The sequence below is a fragment of the Mytilus edulis genome, chromosome 9 (genome assembly GCF_963676685.1).
Source record: "Mytilus edulis chromosome 9, xbMytEdul2.2, whole genome shotgun sequence".
Lineage (NCBI taxonomy): Eukaryota > Metazoa > Mollusca > Bivalvia > Mytilida > Mytilidae > Mytilus > Mytilus edulis.
The window spans coordinates 29119832-29137568 of record NC_092352.1 but is presented as its reverse complement, the minus strand read 5'-3'; the positions used below and the strand labels follow the sequence as shown (position 1 = coordinate 29137568).

Genomic DNA, 17737 nt, shown 5'->3' with positions numbered 1-17737 from the left:
TTGCTGATTTCAAGTTTCACGTTCAAATAGCTATTTTTCGTGAACCTTAAGGCATACTATTTTGGTTTTTGTAGATGTTCTGTTATTTTTATACATTTTTATGCCTTAATAGTTACCTCTAGCAATGTTTTGTTGTACTGTATTTGACGATACTGTATGCAATACAGCCATTGATACTAACATGTATGATTGCATTAGCACTCGAAGTATATCAAGTACTATGTTTATATAGAATGGTATATATGATAAGGAGTTTCTGGTCTGTAAATTTTAACAGAATCTTATTCACAGATAAACTGGTACACCACCTATTTCATTCCCTCATTTGAAGGATTTTTGGATTTTCATTTTGTCATGACATATACTTTTGTCATATCGGCACGACTATACATATAGTTCGCATTTATATTCGTTCTTCCCTATATATCGCTTAAGTGTATGGACATTTTCTCGGTCTCACTACTTAATAATAAAATTGTGAATGGAAATGGGGATTATGTCAAAGAGACGACAACCCGACCAAATAGCAGATACCAGCCAAAGGCCACCATAGGGTCTTCAACATAGCGAGAAAATCCTGCACACGGAGAAAGGCCTCAGCGCTGGCTCTGAGTAAACAAAACTGTACTAGTTTAGTTGAAATTGTTTTTGCACCCTTTAAAATATTAAAATCTAGGGTAACCTTTTAAGATTTGCAACTCCTCCGTAACCCCATATTAGATTTTATCAAACTTTTTAGTATTCAAACCATATAATTGCAGCATCCATATTATCTTTTTAGGGGGAGGAGTAGTTGTTTACTGTTTTTTTTTATAAAGTCATGAACATTTAATTGAAGTGAACTATACATCTTGTCCATTAGTGTTTCTCTTTTTTTTTTAGATAATATAAAAAAAGAAGATGTGGTATTATTACCGATAAGACAACTCTCAACAAGAGAACAAAATGACACAGAAATTAACAACTATAGGTCACCGTACGGCTTTCAACAATGAGCCAAGCTCATACCGCATAATTTATGTACAAACAAGAATGTGTCCCCAGTACACGGATGCCCCATCCGCACTATCATTTTCTATGTTCACTGGACCATGAAAACAGGGACAATCTCTAATTTGGCAGTAAAATTAGGAAGATCATATCATAGGAAACATGTGTACTAAGTTTCAAGTTGATTGGATTCAACTTCATCAAAAACTTTAATCAAAACTTTAACCTGAAGCGACACGCACGAACGGACGGACAGACGGACGGACGCACAAACCATCAAACATAATGCCTATAAATGGGGCATAGAAATGATCGAAAAACAAATATTTAACACATAAACAAACGACAACCACTGAATTACAGACTCCTGACAGGCACATTTGTTTTCCTGTTTGAATTGTTTAACACCAGTATTTGTTGGCCCTTTATAGCTTGTTGTTCTAGGGGAGCCAACACTCCGTGTTCACGATCGTACTTCGATCTATATTGGTTTACCTTTTACACACTGTGACTTGGTTAGAGAATTGCCTCATTTGCAGTCATACAACATCTTCTTATTTCTATATATACCTTTATATTTTAAGACTGTATGTAGCCATTAAGATATAGTTGCTGTCTCATCGAGATATTCTTGACAGTTCATGTTTTCCTGGTCCGAAATCAAATAGTATTAATAATTTCATTTCTTTCTATCTTTCATTTTGAAAAAAAATGGCTTTTATTAAAGTGTAAGTTTAATTCTTTTTTAAACCCAATTAAATAGAAATAAGAAAATGAACATATTGATAAATCAAGATTTTATTTAACTGATGAGCATTCTATAAGATATACAATCAGGCAAATGTTAAAAAAAACTCTTATAGCGAAATAATGTTAAATAGTTTCTAAAATATTTAATACCATGACGTTGTGGGTATCCTTCATTGAATATCCATTTGGAAAAAAGATGTTATTTTAGACCGGTATGAGCATAAAACCACAAAAATATATTTCACGTTTCTTATTTGGTCATTTACATTGCATGTTCATTAGAAAACAAATATAAGAAAGAAGATGTGGTATAATTGCCAATGAGATAACTCTCCAAAAGATATCAAATGACACAGAAATTAACAACTATAATTCACCGTACGGCCTTCAACAATGAGCAAAGCCCCTACCGCATAGTCAGCTATAAAATGCCTAAAAATGAAAAAAGTCAAACAATTCAAACGAGAAAACTAACGGCCTAATTTACATACAGAAAATGAATAAAAAACAAATATGTAACACATCAACAAACGACAACCACTGAATTATAGACTCCTGACTTGAGAAAGGCACATATAGAGAGTATGTGGCGGGGTTAAACCTGTAAGCGGGATCCCAAACCTCCTCTTAACATTGGGACAGAGATGTAACAGTACAACATAAGAACGAACTAAAAAAAATGAAAAACGTTTTAACGCATCAGATGGATACAAATAGAAATATATCTTACAAAAACACCAAGTGGACGTGGCCGGGTACTTGTATATCCCAACAACAAATAAGACACCAAGTAATAATCTGAGAGTACTCGCAGTTACTAACAGCTAGTTCAAAGCCACCAAAAACTTATAAAATAATCATGCATCTAAGACTAAATTGTCAATCAGTACACATCCAAATTCCAATGAATTTAGTGTAAAGACGTCATTAACATTCAAAGAAAAACATGACCTTGTGCAATGTCAAGATACAGGGATCGACCGATTGTAGATTCATGAATGTGTATATGTATATAAAAATAATATTTAGTTTGCTTTTAATTCACTGATGACAACAAAGTAATATTAATACCAATAAAACCAATATTCAATGATCGAATTATTAGTTATTAGTTATTCTATGGCGGCTTAAAATGATAACAACAAACAACAAAAATGATTTAAAAACTTTACGAGATACTTATTTTTCTTGGTGGTTAGTAGATTTAACTGGAAAAAATAAACATTCCCTAAATACAAAATGATAAATGTCCAGTACATTTTTTCGTCAATATTCTTATAGAAGTAGGTTGTCATATAAGTTATTCTTTGATGATAAAACCTTTGTGTACATCATCATACACATCATTGTAACTTCCAGCTCCAGGTCTTTTGGGAGCGTCACTTGCGTCAATGTAAGTATCGCGGAGTCCTACTTTATTGGGTGGTAGTGAAGCGCGTGGGAATCCATCTTTCATTTCATTTGAATAATTTAAAAAAGGTTCTCTTCTCTTTTTCCTGATATAAAAAAATAACACGTAAAAACAAACATGCTGAAGTAAACAGTGAAGTACACTATATCCATGTATTATCTATACTTAAATCATTCTTTACTTGGGCAGTGTCTTTGCTAAGTAACCTGAATATAAAGACCACAAGTTTATTATTAGGATCAAATGTTCATCAATGCAACTTAAATGGAATAATTTATTTAATAAAAGCTGCGAATATTGAAGCATGTAGGGCAAAACTTGGTTTATACAAGTTGTTGTGCAGTACATAAAACAATTCAACATAGGCATCAGCATTAGATCAAATGTATACTTTGTATGAACATCAAATCAAACGCAACCTTTTTCTTACATTTTGCAAAGATATATTCATACATTGACCACTAATGCTGATTCTCATCTATGTAATACAAACATATTATAATTATTAAGTTAAACACCGTTTTTTGGCATTTCTACAAGAAATGCATGTCAAATTTAAGCATGACTAGTAGTCAAAACTGAAATATAAATTATTCGGTTTTAATTGTGTGCCTTGCTTTTTTTAATGTGTTATGATTTTGGTGTCGCCTGACCTTTTTTAATTTTGTTTATTGTTATAATTTAAAATAAAAACACTCTAATAAGATATACATCATGACTCTTTTGTGATTAAAGATTATACTCACAGTTTGCAGGATAGAAATATAATAATCATCATGAGTAAAAAGATGAAAATTCCACCAGCAACAACCACTGTAAAAAAAATTATAACGCTGTCTAGATTTTTAAAACTGAGAATGACGAGGTAGAATGACAAACCTAAAGGCATGAAACAAAATTAATTTTAAATAACGACATTTGTATATTCTGTAGCGTAACATAAGATATTTGTTTTTCAATTTAAGGGAGTATGCATCTTCAGGCAAAACTGAGGCAAGGTTCACCAGTCGTTCCTTAAAATTAGATATATAATCTATATAAAAAAGAAGATGTGGTATGATTGCCAATGACACATCTGTCCACAAGAGACCAAAATGACACAGACATTAACAACTATAGGTCACCGCACTAAACTCAAATTAAAGAATAAAATAAGGTAGTTGCAAACTTGAATGGTTTAACACTTGTAATTTTGGTGCCCTTTATAGCTTGACATTCGGTGAGAGCCACGGATCTGTGTTGAAGACCGTACTTTGGCCTATACTGGTTTCTTTTACAAATTGTGATTTGGATGGATAGTTGTCTCATTGGAACTCATACCACATATTCCTATATCAATTACCTGTGAAGATGCTACATACTGACAACGACAGATACACCATTAAACCGGATAAATTTATTATATGAATGAACCAAAAAAATACATTAAAACCAAAGCTAAATATATGCATGTTTCTTTTTGACACGCATTTACAGATACCTTCCTAATGACATGTTTTAGAAAGAAACACAAAATCATGAAGGGGATATGAAATTAAAAATGGTGATCCTATCTTTAATATATTTTTATGTTACTTCCTAGAGTGGAGAGAGGCGGAAAATAGCAAAGACATTCAGAAACGCATTCGTCGACAATAGTTAAGCAATTTTAAGCGGTATTTTGAAAATAGGATTTCAAATCATTTGATAATAGAATTATATTCCATATCACTCCAGACACTGACACTGAGGAGTACTTTTACTGACTATATTGGTATAGTCTCAAGGAATTCACATTACAAGGATTCATTTGTTTGTCTTTAAATGAAAAGGAGTAAAAATCGTATGAAGGAAATTATGCCAGGTTTCGTATTATTATAAAGTAAAAACAAAAACATACTAGCTCCGAGGATTCAAAACAGAAAATCCATAACCAACGGCAAAATCAAATGCTCAAACACATCAAACGAATGGATAACAACGCTCAGATCTTGACTTGGGACAAACATTTTCTTATGTAGAAAATGATGGATAAAGTCTGTTTGTTATAACTAGCTAAACCTCTCAATAACGGTTTCTACAAAAACAGAATATTTGATTGTTCGACTCCATCTTTTCATTTAGCGATATAAGAGAAAGAATGTATTTATTGTAAAAGAATTTTCAGGAAGACAAATATTGTGTCTTTAACAAGAAATCAAGTTCCATGACCCATATTTTCTCTCCCCCCCCCCCCCACATCCAAATTGCGTCCTAATGTAATTAACATTATAAATCCACTTCTCCATCTATTCGTCTGTATGGTTGTCATTCTATCGGTAACTTCTTATGAATAACTTTAATAAAATTGAATTAACACAAGAAACTAAAACTAAAAATCACACAAGGCTAACAAAGGCCAGGGGCTCCTGACTTGGAACAGGCGCAAAAATGCGGAGGGGTTAAACTTCTTTTTGTTTTTTATGTTTATTACATATAAATTGGTATTGGCCCTGATTAACCAAACTCTTAATCATGCATTCATGGTACATGTATTTGAATTTTCTATCAATAGTGATCTTCAAAATAAAAGCTTAATTTAGCATCTATTTGTCTATTAAGGTTTTAGTGGTGTTTATATTATTCAATCGTTATTTTTTTCTGTAATGTAGTGCTGTACGGACCTTTGGTTGCGTTTTTGCTTTTATCTATTTTAGCTATGGTTTTGTTTTTATGGTTATTGATACTCCTTGAGTATGTATTTCCTACATATTTACATTGGATACAACTTACCACCTAATGGAAGATTGATGAAGCGTGGATATCTATTTTGCGGTGTACTCCTATATATCGTTTTCTTCTTTTCTAAAAATACAAGTTCCACTAGATGCTTTCTATACTAGTTTAATTAAACTAATTACTGTTAATGAATAAATAAACACGTTTGCAGAGGATTAAAAAAAATATTATTGAGGTTAATGACATGTGTTGTAATGATTGAGACTTTTTTTTTATTTTAAAATTTTGTACAAGTGAAACCCATTTTTAAGCAATATTGTGTGCATGTTATAACTTTTATTTTTGCATTGTACAAATTATAACCTGTATAAAATCGCAACTTGTACATATACATAGTTTAAATTAAATAGTATTTTAAAATATTTTTTTTTTATAAGAAGCTGTTTGTGTGTCACATTAGAACCAATCGAACGTATACCAAAACCGTAAATGACTTAATAACATTAACTATTTCAATGGTGCAATTCTGAGACTTGCAATTGTTCATATCTTTATCCTCTAATGGATAGTTATTCATAATGCGCCGAAGTTTCTGTCATTAAACGCTTCATAATTGTTTACAACAAGGGAGGAATGAAACTCAAAACACTCAAGAAAAGAAATAAGACTTGCGATACTATTTAAACCACTGTTGACAGACCTTGAAAAGATATAAACATTCCATAGCCACTTGTCTATTTACAAGGAATTTTATTGCTAGTTAGCCGTCTCAGGACAAAAACAACATTCTTTTCTATTTGGTGCAATTAGTCTTCAACTCGAATCGAGAATTTATGTTCACCAACTCTTTGGAGTCAAATATATATATATTTCTGATGTATCAAGAGAAAAATCATTTCTATAGATTAAAAATGGAAAATCATTTCCTTTCAGCCATTTTATATTTTTTCCCTTATTTTGGTATGGTAATTCAAATATTAATGAATACATTTAACCATCGGACAAACAGTAAAACACTACAGATCAAAATGACTGTGCAGAGATGGGTCCGATTACTTTCAATGTAATTGATTAAATTACAATTACTTTGTCATTTGTACGATTAAATTAAATTAATGATTACATCATTTCTGAAAGTATCTGATTAAATTAATGATTACATTGGCAAAGTAATCATGATTACATCTAATTACAATGAATTTAAAAACAAACAATTTTGAATGATGTGAATGAATAAACGTTCAATATAACTATAGCATTTTTGAGAAAGTATTTTATTTGGTTCAATTATTAAATGATAACTTTAAATTAAACTTCATCTATTCAAATAAACAGCAAATTTCACTACATATATATACAGTACACTTTATCACCAATGATCTCTGAATTATTTTGAATTAAATTTAATAAAGATATATCATAATCAAGAGTTTTTTTGTTTGTCTGCTGACCTCTTTCATAATTTATATGTATTCCAAGTTGCAGTTTATGGAAGTTTAAATATGGATGAAATAAAGTTACCAGTTAAAACTATGTTAAATTTTAATAGAAATGTTCAATCAAATTGTAAACAATATGTAAGTACTAAAAATCATTGTATTTTACATGTCCAGTCCAAATACATTTTTAAAATTTTTTACACAACATATTTGTCCAACTTTTAATTTAGTTTGTGCTAATTAGATAAATTTTCATGTCTGATTTATCTTATATCATATATATTTCCCTACAGCTATACTCAATTGGTAATTGCAATAAAAACAAACCTTAATTAGTCTCCTACCTGTCAATTCAAAGTTGACAAAAATCACAAAAGATTATAATTCAGGGTTAAAGAAAAGTATTACTTGAATATATAACAGTTATTATCAAATATTAATATGAAGATCATTATAAAACGATGAATATACATGTACATGTATGTACAATATCTTTTACTAAGATAAAAGGTATATAATTGTATCATATGTCTCTGCTTAGACTAATGATGACTTTTTAATACTGTAACAGTTTATTTTTTTACTGAAGTAGACATGCTTAAAGTAAACAAACCATTTTAGTATGTTAAAAATTTATCAAATATGAATAATGAAGAGGTTCATTTAATGACCAAAAACACAATTTTAGATTTTTTTCATTGTAATCAGAATGTAATCAAAAAGTAATCATGATTACAGGGTATTTTGAAAAGTAATTGATTAAATTAAATTACATGTAATCAGATTTTTGGCTGATTAATGACTACACTGATTACTTGAAAAATAGTAATCAATTACAGCTGATTAACGATTACAATTACAATTACCCCAAGTCTGTGACTGTGATAACTCGTCTTAAATATGCCTAAAATGTTGAAACTGAACGGCAACAAAGCAACATATAATCAACCTATTTATATGAACTGCATAGGACCTGAATTATGAATGTAATGTTTACTGGTGAATATCATAACAGTACTGACTAATTATTTAAACTTTCTACACGTTGTTGAAGACCTCACAAACAATTATAAAAAGAAGCTCGAATGAGCCTGTGTCGCTCACCTGATACTTTTATTTACTATATTTTTGTATTGACTAATGAAATAATGCAACCGTTATACTTTTGCTTTCCTTCAGAGATGTAAGTAAAAAAATGAATTTCTCCACTAATATCTATTTTTAGCCACGTCTGCCATGTTGGTTGAAAGACAGGGTCATCGTACACATTTTTAAAACTAAATACCCGTATGCTGATTGTGGCCCTGTTTGGTTAAATTTGTCTCAATTGTTTCCGGAAAAGACTTTCGTAAAATATTATAAAAGTTTAAAACAAATTGTTAAATTTTACTATAACATGTATAAGGTCCATAACTCCTGTTCGAGTCAATTGACCATTTTGTCGTGATTGACTTTTTTTGTAGATCTTATTTTGCTGAACATTATTGCTGGTTACAGTTTATTTCTATCTATAATAATATTCAAGCTAATAACCACAAACCGCAAAATTTCCTTAAAATAAATAATTCAGCAGCAGCAACCCAACAACAGCTTGTCTGATTCGTCTGAAAATCTCAGGAAAGATAGATCTTAACCTAATGATAATATTTATCACATGTCATATGTGCTTTTATTGCTTCAGTTTCAGAGATATAAAGCAAAACCTGTATTTTATCGCTATGGTCTATTTTTAGCCATGTCGAGATACCCTAGTGATGGAGGTGATCTTGTATGGTTAAATTTAGCCAAGTAGTTTCAGAAGAGAGGATTTTAAAAACATTAACAGAAGACGACGACAGACGACGGACGCAAAGTGATTAGAAAAGCTCACTTGACCCTTTGGTGGGCTAAAAATAAAAACTGCGACTAGAAAATCATTTCCTTTGATCGCTCTGTCATGTAAATCATCACCAAATACGTTTTTTTCCCAATTCATAAAGACTTTATTTCTGACATGTTTGTATTTGAAATATACGTACCACAAAGCTTGGCTTTGAGATTATGATTCTTGCTTTTAAACAGTAAAAAGAGTTGTGTTCATCAAATTATTATCCGAAGTAGTTTTACGGGTCATAAAATTTGTCAAGTATAAAAATAAAATCTGTAATAACTATAAAAAAATCAACATAAAATTGAAAGCATGACAACAAATAAAAATAAAAAGTAAACACTTACGAACTCCTGAACATAGAAATGGAAACTGAGCTGTACAATTTTCCACAATAAAATATTTCGATTCCTTTTTTGAGACGGTAAGACATACTTCTTTTCCTGTAACTATTTCTGTAAATATAAAACATAATTATAATAACCGAATGTTCCCTTGACTAGAACAAGGGGACGGGTGCCGACAGTTAAAAATGTGTAAGAGCAGCTGCGACGTTTTGTGTTTCTAAGGAAGATTTATTATTAAATCTTTGAAACAGATGATTATTTTTTTCAGAATTCCTGTTTTGAACTGAACAATCTAATTTTTCAAGGTCTCTTTTTATTTTTCGCAAAAATGGATATGTGCAACCAACATTTAATATGCAATAATAGATGAATCAAAGAAAAGCATTTACATTGTATGGAAATTGAAGATATAAACATTAACAAACAATAAAAAATACTTGTCAGAAAATATTCCTGAGAATGATTTGAATAGTTAAATCAAATAATAGTTTCAAAAGAACAAGTAAGATATACCAGCACGAGGGGATGAATGTCACCAAGTAATGTAAGTTTTTATATCAATTTGACTTCACTGCCTAGAGTGCATCTTTACACATGTTGCACAATGAACAGATAAAAGGAAACTATAAACACGTAAATAATATATCTGACGATAATGTGCAAAATCAAGGCAAAAAAATATATAACAAAGTTACCATCAACTACGGTATGTGACCTAAAAATCGGAGTCCAATAAGAGTTGTCTACTAAAGCGTCGTTTCCTATTGTATTTGTGTTATACAATACGGAAATTTGATGTTTTGTCAAACAATACTCTTGATAGTCATACCATGACCTGGATATCAGCTCAGCTGCAATAATAATTATAAAACTATCAGACGCACATGCAATTATAAATAAGCAAATATAAGACAAATAAAATCGTTAATACATTTGTATTACCAACCCCGTTCACATTATGATACGATGAATGTAATTTATAAATAATTTTTTTTATGACGGACATAGGACAGTACTATGCTTTTAAAAGTCTACTGTTTACAGTACACATTTGTTTACAGATATTTTGCTCATTTTTAAAGACATCGAGGTTAAATGTTGCACTTCTTTCACGCACATACAAATAATATAATGACACATTTATCATAAAATTGTTACTTTGACAAGTTACTTTACTAATGATAATATCTTACTACTTTTCGTATACGTAAACTTTATTTGTCGCGTCTGAAGTTGTTTTAATACCATCATCAGGATTTGTCTCAACCAAATATTTGACAGCCAAATCTACTTTAATTGACGAAAACACAAGTAGCTGTATGACAAAGGGAAATACAAAGTATTGTCAAAGCTGCGTTCGAACGATTTTCTTGATATACTTTTATCAGAAACATTCACAAAAATATTGAAAACCTATAACTATCAAACTCTTGGACATATGAGACCTATGTGACCACGGTTAATAATAGATTTATAAAATTGAGAATGGAAATGGTGAATGTGTCAAAGAGACAACAACCCGACCATAGAGCAGACAACATCAGAAGGTTCCCAACAGGTCTTCAATGCAGAGAGAAATTCACGCACCCGGAGGCGTCCTTCAGCTGACCACTAAACAAATATATATACTAGTTCAGTACGCCATACTAAACTCCAAATTGTACACAAGAAACTAAGATTAAAAATAATACAAGCAAACAAAGGCCAGAGTCTTTATAAACTTACATGACGTATTTTTACATCCAAATAAGTTTTTTTCATTGCAGTCACGGATAATAAACTTGCTTTTCTCTTTGGTTGTTGTGATACATTCTTTTTCAATATACGTATTAGCTGGTTCAATGTTTTTTAAATCTGCAAATAAAAAAAAGTTGCCTTTGAAAAACAACATAAATTTCTTTTCAATTATCTTGTAGGTTTGTCTAAATGGTGAAGTTGAAATCATCCCTTCGTAAATTTTACGGACGCTATCATCAGTTGGTTGACCTTTTTAGAATAACCGTTTCACAGATGATATTGGATATGTTCCTTATGTCGTAACAACAATCCTCTCCCCTTTTCATTACCTAACGAATTAGACAATTCATGGGGTTTGCAATAAAATGAGCAATACGATGGGTGCCACATGTGAAGAAGAATTTGCTTATCCTTCCGGAGGTCAATCAGTTTTGATGAGGTTCGTATTGCTTAGTCCTTAGTTTTCTATATTGTGTCTTGTGTACTATCAGTTGTCTGTTTGTCTTTTTCTTTTTCAAAGGCGTTGTAAGTTTATAATCTATCTATGAGTTTAACTGTCCCTCTGTTGTCTATTGTCCCTCTTTTCCAGGCAAAAATGTTGAAAATTAAAACACAAATATCTACAATAATACAAATGTTTACCTTTAACAAATTTAAACACAAGAGCTGAACGATCGGAACTACAAGGAGTGTTGCTGGCATTAGTACAGCTTGTTCTGCAGGTACCACTAGTTTCGGGTTTATTGTTAAGGCAGTAGCATCTAGAGCTCTGAAAGGAACAGAATCTTACATTTTTATAATATGTACAATAAAGAAGATATTTCTCTGTCTTGAATGTTCTTGCATTTATATTTACTGCATCCTGTGCAATGTTGTCATTTTGATGGTTTATTTAACATGGTTATAACAGGGTGAGGATTTGCTCTCCACAAAACCAGGATTAATAAAAAAAAAAAAAAAATAATGCGGTATGATTGCCAATGAGATAAATCTCCACATGAGACCACCATGACACAGAAACTAACAACTATAGGTCACTGTACTGCCTTCAACAATGAGCAAAGCCCATACCGCATAGTCAGCCATAAAAGGCCCCAAAATGACAATATAAAACAATTCAAACGAGAAATCTAACGGTCTTATTCATGTACAAAAAATAAACGAAAAACAAATATGTAACCCATTCACATACGTCAAACACTGAATTACAGGCTCCTGACTTTGGACAGGCATATACATAGATAATGTGGCGGGGTTAAACATGTTTATGGAATCTCGACCTTTCCCTCTCATCGTTGACAGTGGTGTTACAGTTACAACACAAGAACGAACTACAAAAATCAGTTGAAAAAGGCTTAAATCATCAAATGGATAGAAATTCAACATTTTTCAAATTGTTGCGTACCGAGTCAGGAAAATGGCATTTGTTATCTTTTAGTTCATTTCTGTGTGTGTTGCATTGTAGTTTTTGTTGTAGATTTTTGCATTTTGTTGCACTTTAGTGTGCCGTTTGTTTTGTTGTTTTTCTTTTTGAATAATTGACATGTTCCCTTCAGTTTTAGTTTGTTTTCTATCGGTCGATTTATGACTTTTGAACAGTGGTATACTGCTTTTGCTTTTATTAATAAATCTTCATCCAATTTTTTAATTTCAAAAATAGAATTCAACACGATTGGTTGTGAAATCAAAAGAAAATATTGTAAAGCAATACAACAATGAATAGGAGATACCACTTTTTAAGAGTTGAATAAAAGAATGACTAACACAAACGACAGACGTTTTATAATTAGATTAACTAAAGAATTAACAATTTATCTAAAAGCAATCTGGATACTTATTCTTATATTTTAAACCATGATTTATTTCAATTCAATTGATTTCTGTAAAGGGTTATAAGCTGTCAAATTTATGTTTATCGATATGACCAAAATCCTCATGTTTCATTTGTAACACAAAAACATATATCCATATTTGAAAAAGTAAAAAAATACAATTTACAGGGCATTGGTTCGAGGATGTGTAACTTCGTTTCGTGTATATTTAATTCTAGACGCCATCTTATTATTTATCGAGTTGACCTCTGGAGTATTCAGATCGTCAAATAAGCGATAAAACATAAATAAAGATAGAAATAGAAACGAACTCGTGCATTACACTTTCACTGTTGACTTTCTTTTCCTTGAAACTCAACACGTACGAAGCATACGTTACCCATCTCTAGCTCAGGAGTTGAATTGACGTTCGCATAAATACGGACTTAATGAGGTCGAACTATATACTTGGAAGTTAATAATTCACCAGTAATGTTTCTTAGTTTATCTTGAAAAAATTAAACAATACTGGACGCTAAAATCGAATTATTATAACACTATTCACTTTTATTAATTATTTTACGAAACAAAAAAAACATCTCATTTTAGATTTTTTTCATATATCTCGTAGCTAGTGCCACTTAAATAGCAAATCATGATTTGAACATTATTTTTCTTAAATTTGATCATGGCAACGACATATAACATGAACTTGATAACTTATGACTACCATATTTGCTAGATAAAATAACCTGGTGGGATTGCAAAGATACCATTTTGGTTAATGATAAATAAAAAGGATACCAAGAATCGAACAAATACTGTGCAGCACAAAATAACTAAGCTGGAGAAGACTATTCTTTTACCTTCTGGTGTTTGAATTTAAAATCATACCTTAATAACAAAGGAGGTAGCAACTGGATATTCAGAGCAATGTTTTAAACAATCCTCAACCGTATTAACACTTATCCCCGAATCTAAAGGCGAAAGACTTCTGCCACAGCCTGTCAAATAAAACATTAAATTGATTCATCTGCTTTCTTGCAATGCTTTATATCAAACTGTCTTTGCAAGCAAAATTGATTTTCGGACCGGAACAATAAAATAAGTTGTAACAAATAACAGAGGGAGTGTTTCTGATAAAGAAAATTCCAGTCTTCATTTGTAGAAAATATTTGATTATACAATAAAACTTTTAAACAAAGTGTTCTTTTTTTAACTCAATTGCTTAAATTTTTCGAATTTAAAAAAAAATATTTTTATGTTCAACATCATCTTTTAATAAAAATTACTACAGATATAATTCAGACACGGAATATACCTATAAAGGCAGCCCATTTTGTGTATTTAATTACGGTTCCTGTCCAAGCTTTTTCTACATTTTTATAAACCATGTAATTCGATGAGTTATTAAATATGGTAGAGATGTTTATCTGTTCTATCAATGGATGTGTGCACACACGGGAACTCGTTGTCCAGTTACTTTCTGGAAATCCAATGAAGACTGAACATCCTAGTAACAAAAAATAAAACAAATAATGTTCAGATTACACCAACATGATTTGTACATTGAATTACTGTCCATACCTTTAATAAACCAAAACATTTACCTACTTTATGAGTTAGGTCACATGCTTTCCTGAGGATACATCTACAGCTAAGGGAAGTCTGTATTCCAAAGGTTGTATTTCAATTATGATATGTTGATAGATATTGAAAAACGAAATTTAAATTGAAGCTATTGTTCCAGAAATTCCTGATAGTTAATCTGAAGACATATTGTAGTATACATTGGAATATTTCAATCTATCCTAATATGGGATAGATTGCTTTAACTCTGTGAAGCTGCCGTTTCAGTTATTCGAGTTACCTTTCTTTATACAGTTTCTTTATAATGTAGGTTTGCAATTTTCTGAAAATCAAACTACGTTTCTCGAAAAAGGGTCATGTGGCCTAGCGGACCAATATCGTCTGTGACGTCAATATATCGCCTGCATTGGCGTTCAGAGATTTAAGAAGAAAAGGCAGACATTTTTCGTCAGAGTAAATTCTGGGTTTTGTATTAATATATTTCTATGTAATGTAAGAAAAATGCACCCGATGTTGTATGATGATTCGTCATGGCTCACCAAGTGTAGAAATTCCAAGATGGCTCAAGATGAGATTTTATTCGCTATATTCCGTTCAAATTTTGATCGTGATTCTATGGTTGAACTTTGTACACCTTAACTAATGGACAAATGTTGAAATATTTTGACACAGAAGCGTTGGATTAATGAACTTTTCATTCTATTAACTTTCAACTAATTTCTTGAAGGACTATCTGAAGAACATTTGCGGGAAAGCGACACAACGCCAACAATCTTGCACCATGTTCACATAATGGACTCTAATATCCGTTACCGAGCTTCTGTTCCCAGAGCCAGTATTTTTAAAGTCAATGTCAGTATTGGACAGTAATGATAAAGTGCTCTTTTTGTACAGATGGTTCTAATTGATCATTCTTGATCCATGCTAATGTTATAAATGATCAATCGTGATCCATGCTAATATTTTAGATTGATCAATCGTGATCCATTCTGATATTATAACTGATCAACAGTGATCCACGCTCATGTGTTAATTTTGATCATTTGTGACTCATGATCATGCTAATGTTTCATCTTTATTGATGATAAATTAATGTTTGATTAATTTGTGAGCCGTGGCCTTTATTTTGCCAATTAAAATAATAATTCATTTATATCTCTTTGGTATTTATTCAAGCATGAATCTTAAGTTAATTGAAATATGTGTTTTTCAGAGATGATTAAAAGTATGTTTCAGTTATCATTGCAATCACTTCCTCCTTACCACAAGTTTTAATCTGTCATTAATAACACGCACGGTGCATTTAGTAGATCAAGCTTAACCGTCATGTTTCAAGATATAAGTTGACTCTTTTGTCTTAGTTAAATTGTTTAGGTATTTTCAATTTTACAACTCTGTTGTCTGTTGTTAATGGATTTATAGATTTCGATTGCACCATGCTTTCTTACTTTTTCTATGGTATAACTGCTGTTTTACAATATACATAGTTGATCAGTTTCAAGAAAAACCGTCAACATTTAAATTAGATGAGTGATTGCTAATTTGAATGGCAAATAACTCACTGCTAGGCAACAAGTATAAAAGGGAAATATATGTTACTATCAATAAAATGTTAACTCTTTAAACAAGGATTGATTGAATAAATAACTTACCAGAAACTGATATTATAGTTAACAAAATATATAGCTGCATTATATCAATCATTTTTGTTAAATGAATGAATATATTTTGTTGAAGTATATTTCAATAATTTCCTCACATGACTTCATATATGACCTCATTGCGCCGGAAAAAGCAATTACATCTAAATTTGGTTAACTAAATGTTTATTAACAGAACTCAAACTTTGAGTGACAAGAGGGGTGGTTACATTAAACATGTATTGAAAACCTTTGTGACATTTTGTAGTATCAATGGTTTCCTGTAGTTGATCATTGATTTTAGTTTCGCCTTTTTGGTTAAATATCTAATGCAATTTGATTTTGAGGTCGAACTGTTGAAACTAATTTTTTCGTACGTGATGTCATTAAGGAGACTTGTGGGTAGTACAATTTCAACAAAAAAATAAACATTTGTTTCCTCATTACAAATTTTGTTTGTTACACTATTAGTTATAACTTTATGATATGGTACAAAATTTAACCAAAAAAACAAAACGATTCGGTTTTGCACCAGATGACCTTTAAAATGTTTATATCATTGAAAAAGCTCCAAATTATATCTCTTTGGTGCAAAAATGCATTTTTTGGGGGCATTTAAACTAAAATATCTTTTTTTAACTCATATGTGACCTTTATTTTTTATTATTGTTTTCCAATAAGCTGTACACAAACCAAATAATTGTAAAATTTAAGCCATTTCTGTAATTTAGTTCTTTTTTTATTTCGATATTACCTCTAAATCTCCTATTAGTTCAACAGAAAAAAAGGACATTAACAGAAATGTATGCTTCTTTTGGAGGCAGATTGTGAGCTTAAATGAACTGTGAGCATTTATTTATTTCATTTTTCTATTTATTAAGTATATGATAAAATTGATTTATACAAAAATATAGCGAAATCCTATATTACAAAACTAAATTGATTTATACCCGCGAGCCCCCTTATGTTAAGAAACACATACTGTTCAAAATACTTACAACTTACCATATCAACCTACTGCCACTTGATGTCTTTTGCTGGTGGTAGATAAAGTCATCATAGATACCAGGATTAAATTTTGTATTTACGCCAGATGCGTTTTCCGTCTACAAAAGACTCATCAGTGACGCTCGAATCCCTAAAAATTAAAAAGGCAAAAAAAAAAAAAAACGGAGTTGAAGAGCAAACAAGACCAAAATTCCTAAAAGTTTTGCCAAATACAGCCAAGGTAATTCATCCCTGAGGTAGAAAAGCCGTAGTATTTATTTCAAATTTCAAACATTTTGTAAACAGTTTATTAAAACATATGACCATATCAATGATAATGCATGTCAGCACAAAGTGCTGATTACTGAATTGGTGATTCCCTCGAGGACTTAATAACTCCACCAGTACTGGCATCGACCCAGTAGTTGTATATAAACTTATCATAGATACCAGGGTTAAATTTGGACTGTC

General features: G+C 31.0%; 1 protein-coding gene across 2 annotated transcripts; it reads right to left on the bottom strand.

The window, feature by feature from the left end:
* Nucleotides 1-1772: 1772 nt before the first annotated feature.
* Nucleotides 1773-16426, bottom strand: LOC139488018 (uncharacterized). Of its 2 annotated transcripts, none has more exons than XM_071273322.1 (10): nucleotides 16292-16426; nucleotides 14371-14562; nucleotides 13944-14053; nucleotides 11881-12007; nucleotides 11227-11355; nucleotides 10197-10352; nucleotides 9502-9609; nucleotides 5903-5974; nucleotides 3898-3964; nucleotides 1773-3236 (listed from the first exon to the last, which is right to left on the bottom strand). In XM_071273322.1, the coding sequence occupies exons 1-10, from the start codon at nucleotides 16341-16343 to the stop codon at nucleotides 3041-3043; spliced, it is 1209 nt and encodes a 402-aa protein (XP_071129423.1). In that variant the 5' UTR covers nucleotides 16344-16426; the 3' UTR covers nucleotides 1773-3040. The 2 variants fall into 2 exon arrangements, with proteins under 2 accessions (XP_071129423.1, XP_071129425.1); XM_071273324.1 differs by having other exon boundaries at nucleotides 1773-3357; nucleotides 16292-16361.
* Nucleotides 16427-17737: the final 1311 nt, after the last annotated feature.